The 10,017-nt window shown below is 44.3% G+C and overlaps 1 protein-coding gene across 1 annotated transcript; it reads left to right on the top strand.

The window, feature by feature from the left end:
- The first annotated feature begins 534 nt into the window (after positions 1–534).
- Positions 535–8,888, top strand: LOC127294364 (uncharacterized). Its single transcript, XM_051324163.2, has 9 exons — positions 535–1,392; positions 2,879–3,064; positions 3,556–3,648; positions 3,834–4,016; positions 4,116–4,218; positions 4,318–4,503; positions 5,391–6,364; positions 6,701–7,146; positions 8,339–8,888. The coding sequence occupies exons 1-9, from the start codon at positions 1,156–1,158 to the stop codon at positions 8,394–8,396; spliced, it is 2,466 nt and encodes an 821-aa protein (XP_051180123.1). The 5' UTR covers positions 535–1,155; the 3' UTR covers positions 8,397–8,888.
- Positions 8,889–10,017: the final 1,129 nt, after the last annotated feature.

The raw sequence follows: 10,017 nt of genomic DNA, 5'->3' as shown, positions 1-10,017 counted from the left end.
ATTCGTCTAGATTGAACTACCCGGTGTTGTACTCTTCTCCCCGCCACCCACCGCTATGCGGACAAAACGTCCACATAAGATCTAGAGGTACGTCTCCAACGGTATTAGCAAACAGTAACCAATCGACGACTATTACATGGAAGCTAATGAACACATCCCATTTTGGTGAGAAAATTGTTGGATCATCCTAAACATTGAACACCATAATAAATCACCATGGCCATGTTGTTGTGTACGGCTTTGACTTGCATTGGTGAGGAGATGCAGGTTCCACCAACACGAGGGCATGAAAGTCTTCCTCTATGGGTCATCTCCCAACTGTCCAACGCTTGCTTGCCGACGATGCAATCCAAAGCCAGAGAAGATTCAACACCGCCACCGCCACCGCCGCAGCCTCCGTTCCATTAGCAAATTAAGCGTCGCCGCTGGAGACCGCGGGGGACAGCGACGCCGCCGATCAAGAAGAAGAACCCGTCATCAGAGCAGAGCAGCAGGAAAAAGAAAGAAAAAAGACAAGTACTGTATTTTCTCCTGGAACCAGAAAGGAGAAGAAAAGAGAGAAAAAAGACGAAAGGGAAATCTTGGCTTCAAGCCGCCTCCTCCTCCTCTCTCTCCCTCTTTCTTCCTCTTCATCGTCTTTCTTTCTTTTCCCCCACCTTCTTCCTCCTCCCGATCGACCCTCGCGCACGCACGCACGCGGAGCAGATTGACGTCATCGTCGTCATCATCACGCCACCCATCTCTCTCTTCACGCGCGCGAGCAGCGAGACGACGAGCCGCGGAGGAGAGAAAAATAACTTGCCTTTTTTCCATCCCGTCACGTATTAAAAATCCATTCTTTCTTCTTCCTCGTCTTCTTTTTTTTCCGCTAATCCCGCTGTCCCTATCCCCTCCCCGTCCCCTCGCCGGCGGCGCGCCCAGATCGCGACCCTACCCCCGTCGCCGATCACCCTCCCCCGGCCCAGCGCACGGTCCTCGCCTCCGGGGGCACGCCGTTCCTCGGCGGTCCGCTTCCAGCGTCTTCCCTATCGACCCGGCCCCGCCTCCCTCGGGCGGTTGCTCCGCGCCTCGTGTCCGCGTCCGCGTCCGTGTCCGGAGGAGGAGGTCGCGCGCGGCTCCTGGGGTTTCGACCGACCGAGCTAAGCTCCGGCGCCCATGGTCGACATCCACGAGCGCCCCGTGGTGCTCGAGCCGGAGCCCGACCATGCGGCGCCGGCGCCGGCGCCCGTCAACCCGGACCCGTCCTCGATCTCCGCCGACGCCTGGCTGCCCTTCGAGGACGCCGCGCTCGCCGTCGTCGGCCGGATCCAGCCCTCCGTCCCCTCAGAGGGCCGACGGGCCGCCGTTGTGCAGTACGTCCAGCGACTCATCAGGTGCACCGTCGGCTGCGAGGTAATAATAATAAACCAGCTACTACTCCGGTTTATGCTTGCCCTAGTAGTCTTCTGATTGCTTACAAGCCCTGCCCTTTCAACGACATGGGCATGGCTGCATAGGCTTGTAGTAGCGTGTGACGTTCCGAGGATCATGCCTATGTAGCTGCCTTAACATGTTTCGGAAGATTCCTCACGCTTATTCTGATTCATCCATTAGGGCATGGAAATTTTTGTCAGTATAACCTGCTACGTGCAGCAATGGTTGCATTACTACTACTGCTCATTTCATAGTTACTATGCTCGCCGGTTCGTTTAACTCTACTGCAATGGGCTAATGGTTGCGGTGTTTGTTTTTATCTAGCGCTAGTGATGCCGCCAAACTGATATACAACTAGGTATATTTGAGATTCTGGTCGTATGTGGCCGGGGGACTAGATTTGTCATGTTTCTATTGGCCATGAATGGTTTTTGATGCTATTACCAGACTTGCGCTCCAGGCTCCACGTCATATGGTTTAATGCCCATCTATTTATGCGAGTGCCAATCGATGGATGTCACGTGTCTGGGTACTGCATTAAAGAACAGCGTTTTTGTTCATCTTGAGCTGGCCGGTTGGTATGTTACCGACCATTTTCGTGACGTAGCCCTCCATGCCTTGTTATATGGTCCTTTGGATAGGTGCCCTAATTGTACTATGTTTGCGCACACAATAAATTTATCTCCTGACTTTATCTGCATAGCTATCTTGTTTTCAGTAAGGCGATGTTTGCACACGTGTTACGCTATTAGGTATAGGTCGGTTTTGGATCATTATTAGTATGAGACACAGGAAATCTGGCTAATGCTTGTATAACTTGAGATGAATTGTCTACACATGCGGATGCGTTTATTTTGTTCTTATGATTTCAGTAGGGTTCCTTATTTGTTTGCGCAGTATGCTTTATTTGATGGTATCACATGGCAAACATGTAACGTCACTTCTTGGCACATTAGTGAACCATCTCTGTGCTCCCAATGTTTGTGCTGTCTATACACCTCACCATTAGCATCGATGACGAGGAATTTGTTCAGTACAGCTTCGTATATACCTCGAAGTTTGCATTCTCAGGGTGCTCGGTAGATGGTTCAGGAAATAGAGTATCAATGAATTAAATATAGATTGTGTACTAAACAGCAAAACAAGCGCACACATCATGCACATAAAAATTCTGCAAGAGGTTCACTGTGACTGTTCTATGAATAGTCCATTAAACATACTCCCTCCGTCCCTAAAAAGGCTGCTCAGCTTGGGACTACTACTTATGCCAACTTGACATTAGATATCGTTCGCAAAAAAACTTGACATAAGATAGACAGTCTGAAAATCTCAGATTTTGTTGAGTACAAAAATGGTAAAAAAATACTGCTTGAGCTTTACCAATACTGGTTCAGTTATTTTGAATAATTTTTCAGCAATATAGAAGTTCAAAATTAACCTTCTTTTTTGTGTGTGTAAAACATAGGTCTTTCCATTTGGATCTGTTCCGCTGAAAACATATCTTCCCGACGGAGATATTGATTTGACTGCATTTGGTTCCACATGGTCTGATGAAAACCTAGCAAATGAGGTACGTGCTGTTCTAGAATCAGAAGAGCTGAGGAGAGATGCTGAGTTTGAAGTCAAGGATGTCCAGTATATCCATGCTGAGGTTCGCCACTTCGACTGTTTTCTTTATGTCGATTTAGACCTAATCCACACACTTTTAAGTTGTTGCTGTGACTTCTTAGTAATGCTTATTGGTTATGTACCCTATACAAGGTCGGGTAGTGAAGTTCTTGTGATTCACTTACATTTAATTTATCCAATTGCCTCCATCAACCAACTTTTTGGTCCTACATATATAGGGGTAGTGACAATTGAATAATCCACGCATATGCCATCAATGATAGTTATGAATATCCTAATGTTACCGCCAACAAGAAAATAAATTGTTGAACACATGAAGTGTACTGTCCTGTACTGTGTTCTGTTGTCATTTTTGCTGTGTTATTCCTATGCACATGGATACGTCATTATACCATAGGCTATTGTGGAAGGTCACCTTTTATGTTAACTGCTATGGATTTTGCACTGGTGACCGTGCTGTCGATCAGTATTTATCATCCAAATGTTTCAATTGATAAGTCCTTCTGATGGCAGGTCAAATTGGTCAAATGCCTAGTCCAAAATATTGTTGTAGACATCTCGTTTAATCAGATTGGTGGACTCTGTACCCTTTGTTTCCTCGAGCAGGTAATATTTTAAAAGGTGAAACATGTAATTGATTGTTTATTTGGCTTTAATGCATCTCTTCTATCTGATGATGCAATAAAGCATCAGTTCTTTTTTCTCTTCCTTCTGGGTATGACTTAGGATAAAGGTTGTCTTAAGTCAGTCTGCTCATTGGCATTCATATTTATAACTGTCATGTCTTGCAGGTTGATCAAAGATTTGGGAAAAAACACCTTTTTAAGAAAAGTATAATGCTGATAAAAGCCTGGTGTTATTATGAAAGCCGCATCCTTGGTGCTCACCATGGTTTAATTTCTACCTATGCCTTGGAGATATTGGTGCTATATATTTTCCATCTTTTCCACCAATGTTTGGATGGTCCATTAGCTGTAAGTTTGGACGTGTATTCCATATCTGTAAAGTTACTGGTTCCCTTAGATGCACACATTCCCGTCCCATATCTGACATAACTACATCCTCTTCTGCAGGTCCTCTATAGATTTCTGGACTATTATAGCAAATTTGACTGGGACAACAAGGGTATAAGCTTGTATGGCCCTGTACCATTGTCTTCCTTACCCGAGCTAGTTTGTAAGTGAATCCACTCTGATCTGTTCATTTGATTGCATTTTTTACTGTTGCAATTGGTCATTACTTACAATTGGTCATCATGTAACTTTTCATGCGCAGGTGACGCACCAGGCACTCATGATGGTGATTCCCTTGAGCGGGAGGAGTTTCTCAAAGAATGTGCACACAGGTTTACTGTGCTCCCTAGGAACTCTGAGAAAAATACTCGAGTGTTCTCAAGAAAATTTCTCAACATAATAGATCCACTGAAGCAGAATAACAATCTTGGGCGGAGTGTCAGCAAAGGTTTGTTGTTTGCTTCATCATGAAGTTTGATTGTACAAAGGGAGGATTGCGCTTGAAACTGTGCCATATGAGTTTATTTTCGAATGGGTTTATGCATAAACTTGATTGTTGCAACCTTACATTATTTGCGGATTCTTTTTCTACTGGTAGTTGGCACTGCAACTAAGGTGAATAATGCGGGTTTATCAAATTAATTGCATTATATGTAGCTCAGCACACTTTTGGACATTTACTATGCATGAAAAATGTTAATGCTTCAACCCTGTGATTTGTGACCTGGCAATATCATCGCACCATCAGCTCACATCATGAGTGGTTGCATTGGTCTTCCCACACTAAATTGCTCTAATGTTGATATTCGCTTGTCCAAATTTGTTCTTTTTGTATCTACCTAATCAAGCCTGACTGTTTTTAAAATTTATCGTTAACTGCAACTAGTGTCATTTGCACTGACTTCTTTGTTACTTGCTCGCTGCTGCATGACCGTGCTTAGTTTCCCTTCATGTATGGGCCAATAGATTCCATTTCAGTTATGCATAGACGTGAATTCTCAGTTACTGAAACAAGCAGTACTACTATGCTGGTTGAATTGCCTACCCTTGTGATGTCATGCCTCTACTCCCTTAGACCACCTAACTGCCAGATGCTGCTGCCTGCGCTGCCTGTCTGATAGGCTAGAATATGGATAACTGATGGCATTGATTTATTATCTGTTGGGTGGATAAATATGGTTTGAACCCAGCCCAAAGGCAATATGGTATGCTTCACTGTTGCTTAAGTGCATTGAGCTATTGAGTTGTTTATTTTGTCCTTAGCATTATCCAATATGTTTAGACCAGACCGTCTTCTATTTTATTTCCCTGGCCTAATACCACGGCGGTGCGCAGGTAACTTTTACCGGATACGAAGTGCATTTGATCTTGGTGCCAGGAAGCTTGGGAAGATCCTTCAAGTGCCTGCCAGTTCTGCTGTGCCGGAAGTGAACCAATTTTTTAGGAACACATTGAAGCGAAACCACACTATGGTAAGACCAGATGTGCAGGACATCGCACTGGACTTCAATGTTGAAAGGGACAACAAGGATTCTTCACCTTTATACAGTAATTCTTTTGGTGATCTATCTGATCAGTTCAACAACATCAGCATTTCAGATCTTAATAATCATGAATCTTTGAAGGCCAAAGAACAAAATCTTATGGTTGAGCACGGGGAAATGAAGTCCGTTAATCCTGTAACTAGTTCTATCAGTACGAGGGATGCCAGTGACTTATGTGAGGCTGCACCATCAACTAGTGAAATTTGGCCATCTTGGAAAGCTCACTTTGCACCACATCTCTCCTATGAGCCAGGAAATGGCAAGGGTGGTGTCAACTATGATAGAAACCCGTCACACCATGGGATGGCATCGAAAGGGTGCACTGGAAATGTGTCTGTTGATAAGAGTTCACATCCTGTGGAGAACTGCTTAACCCCAGCAATAGAGTCAGATACCAATGGAGTACACATTAAAGACGTGGGTGGTGATGGAGGTACCATTAGTGACATTTTGTCAGATCTTACAGGAGACGACGGAACAAATTTGAATAATCTCTTTTATGCACAAGGGTGCCACCAAGATTATCTAATGAACCATGAGTACCCAGTTAATCAAGTCTACTATCAAATGCCTGCTCCACCACCTGCACAGTATCAGAACAATCGCTCGCCGAATGGCCATAGCAGAAGAAATGGTTACGGATATGCTGGTGCAAGTGGAATATCCCCTGGTTCTTATCCACCTGGCTATTATGTTGTAAGACCATTTTATCAACCAGATGATCCTATGCGAGCTCGCGGAACAGGCACCTACTTTCCTGACCCGGTATGTTCCCTTTTTGCACATTCGTATGCCTGCCTATACAACAAAAAGTTTGCATTTTACTAACTATATCTGGTATTTCCCTAGGTATTATTTTTTATGCCACGTCCATGCATATGATTTTTTTCTTTTTGGATCAGCCATCACTATGTTTCTTGTGTATTCATTTCGCTATTGGAGTTAGCATATCTTTTGTACACGAGGCTAGGAAAGCTTTGCTAGTTTTATGTTTCTATAGAAGAATTATGTTACTTTTACAAGGCTAAGGCATATTTGTGTCATTTGGGCTTTTGTGTCTTGTGTTTTTGCTGAGTTTGTCTGCCTTGTTGGATATTGTAGACTTTATGCAAGGATAGGCCACCCGCTGGACGAGGGGAAAGAGGAAGGCATCATAATTTCCATCCAAATAACTATCACAGGGGTCAACGCTTTCCCAGAATGGAGATGCCTGCAGATATAGCACCATCGGAGGAATGGAGGCAAGTCCATCCATTGCAGATTTATATTCCTGGCGCACATGATCATGGAATCCCCTCCCCGTTGAATATACCATTATCATCTCCATCCCCCCGGGCTCCAAGGGATAATATTCGTGGCAATGGTTTTATTCATACACAAGACAATAAACTTGAATTCGGTACTTTGGGGGCATTGCCTTTGGAAGCTAAGGGTACCTCCCAAGACCAAGCCAACAGATCAAATTCTGCCACCACCAGTCAACCTTCTATACCTGTAAGCCCTGTGTCTCCAGCACCAAATCCTGGAAAGGGTTCTAATCGTATGAGGTAAGTATGATGCATTACTTTGGTTGTCAAGCAATAGTACCAACTGTTCCATGGGAGGGACGCCTAGCTTATAGCTCTTTCTGTACCATCTCAGCTGGGTTATTGTCTATTGAGATACGCTACAGTTAATAATTTCGTGTTTCTAGTGTTTGGTTGGAGCTTCCGTCAAAATATATAAACATGGCCATTATCCATGCTTTAGCCTATCTGTGAAAGGAATACCGCTACACGTAAAGTGAATTTCCTTACGATTACGATCTACGAAACTAACCTTATCAAATCGCTCTCGTGGGGTTAGAATCAAGGACAGCATGTTATTATCAGATCGTAATAAAATAGCTATGCTTATTTCTTGTTTGTGCAGTACCACTGTTAAAGCACAGTTTTTTTTTTTGGTGAGAACAAGTCTTTTTTTAGTACATAGAGAATCACCTTATTCATTTTGTATACATTTGTAGAGAAATCTTGGTGCCCTTTTAATCCAGATGCACCCTAGTAGAATCAAGGATGCCTGTTTTCCACATAAGTGAGTCGCTTAGTATGTCTGTTGACACATGAAGCAAAGCCTTAGTCTGGCCATGATGTTGTAGTCTCAGTTACTGGGATTGCCACAAGTTAACAATTCATGAACTTGAGTTGACATTACGTAGTTTAGATCTTGTCCAGTGCCATGGTGAAACCATCATGGGACGTCAGCTGCCAAAGTATTTGGTAGGGAAGCGTACCAGGTACTTGATGCCACTTGGGAATCTGCCCACGCTTTCCCACATAACTAAACTACTACCCCCTGTTTTGAGTAATTAACTAGAAGCACCGTCCACATTAATCTTCATCCGCTCTTGTCTTGTTCGGTGGTGTGCCTTTCCTTTGGGACAATCCTGATTAGCATGTCTACTTCATGTACCTGTTCATTCTCTGAAGTTCCCATCCTTTTTGCCCATAATTTCTGTTGGTGTTGTATGTCTGCCACACAAAAAGACTAGTATCTTTGGACACCTTCTTGTCTATCATGTTGATTATCCAAGTAGTATGTGGTTGAGACTGGGCAGTTTCACACGAGCCATCCCCCAGAGGACTTATGATTTTTCGTATGGCATTCATGGATTACCATGTAGCTTGGCTGCTCAGTTCGCATGCATGCTTTCAGTGTTGAGTTGCTTACAATGCGTAATTTAACTGTACAATCTTGCAGGAATGCTGGGCCATATCATCTCAAGGACAACGGCGACTTCCCACCACTCTCCAGCTGACGCAACAAAAGACATGCCAAAGCCAAGAGAAAGATAGCGATACACCGGCACACCCAGTGCAGCAATAGCAGAGGGTTACTCTACAAAATAATCATCATCATCATGTACATCCTGACTTTATACCTTCCATGTTCCCCGGTCGTCGTTCGATTCGCCGTTCCACCGGAGCACAGCCTGTGCTGATTGCTATGAATGATTTCTCATGATGCCCCCTGTTCCCCTCGAAAAAGAAAAGAGGAAAGAAAGAATAAGCACCATGTAGATACTTTGTTGAGGGGGGAGAAAAAGAGCTAGCTTAGACTTGTGATGTTTTGCCCTGATAGTGTGTAACCTGTTTGGTTTCCGGAGTGGCCTTGTGTTAGAAGGCCCCTTGTCTGAAGTAAACATTAGATGCTTGATGGAATTGGTAGGTGCAGAGGCAAAACTGTATGTGCTGTGTTAGATTTGCAGTCGAAAAAATTAACCAGGGATAGTTGGTAGCTGTGCTTTTAATACCATTTCTCCCAATGGCTAGATATGCACTTACACTTGTTGCCGAGTCCATCTCTTATTTAGTTCTTTGTCGTAGTAATCTGGGGACGTAATCATGGAACATGGCACGTCAGGGAAAATGAAACGCGCCCTAGCTAAGCTTTAGAGTGGAGGCATCGAACTGTCAAGGGCCTGTGAGTTGTGAGAGTGAAAGCCGTTGTCGCCGTTCATGCGGCTTTATTCCGCTGGCTAGGAGTCGCTCTTGATGGCGTTGCTACAAAATAAGACAGCGCGACAAATGGTTGGAAAACACATAAGAAAGGGCTGGCGGGTGAGTTGTAACTTCGGTCAGAGAGGACCATTGGAAGAGGGCAGCTAGTGCCTTTACTCGAAATAGGTTTAGGTTTTCGCTCCGCTATATTAATATAGTAACTACACGGAACAACTGTCACACGGTACAACTGCTGGGGCATCAGCACAAGCACGCCCAAAAGAAAACACAAGCCCAAAAGAAAACACAAGAAAGAAAGGAGGAAGAAGGTCGACAAGGTCGGATTGAGGAACACGAAGATGCCCTATAGCCGCCGCGTCCTCCGGAGAATTCCCACCGCGCTCCTAGCACTCTAAAGCCCCGCGTACCAAGCAACACCTTCAAGATCTTCTTGAAGGTATGCGACGACGACGACACTGCTGCCCGGACTAATCCTGGGATTTTCCCCGGTACACGCAGGGACAAGGGAGGAAGGCTTCACCCAACGCCCTTCAGGAAGGGAAGATTGCGCCCGCAGGCGTCACCGCGTCGGTGTCGACCAGACTGTAATATCCCAGGTTTAGAGGCTACAAAATGAGAGAACACCAAAGTGTGCATTGCATTCATGCATAGAAAATCCGGGAAATTTTCGCGCTTCAAATAAAACTAACCACAGTAACTGAAGTTTCACTTGACTTGCTGGAATTGAAATAGATCATCAAGTCAAGCGTTATAAACTTCACTGTGATCTTTGCTAAAACCTTGTTTTGGGTAGAGATGATTTGATCTATGGGCTAGATCAAATAGAATTAGTTTTACAACAAACAACACCTTAAGTAAGGATCCACTACAAGATCTTATAAAGGATCTCAACATGCCATTCCTTACAACAACACATGA

Source organism: Lolium perenne, chromosome 4 (genome assembly GCF_019359855.2).
Source record: "Lolium perenne isolate Kyuss_39 chromosome 4, Kyuss_2.0, whole genome shotgun sequence".
In the NCBI taxonomy this organism is placed as follows: domain Eukaryota; kingdom Viridiplantae; phylum Streptophyta; class Magnoliopsida; order Poales; family Poaceae; genus Lolium; species Lolium perenne.
This window is presented reverse-complemented; position numbering and strand designations above follow the sequence as displayed.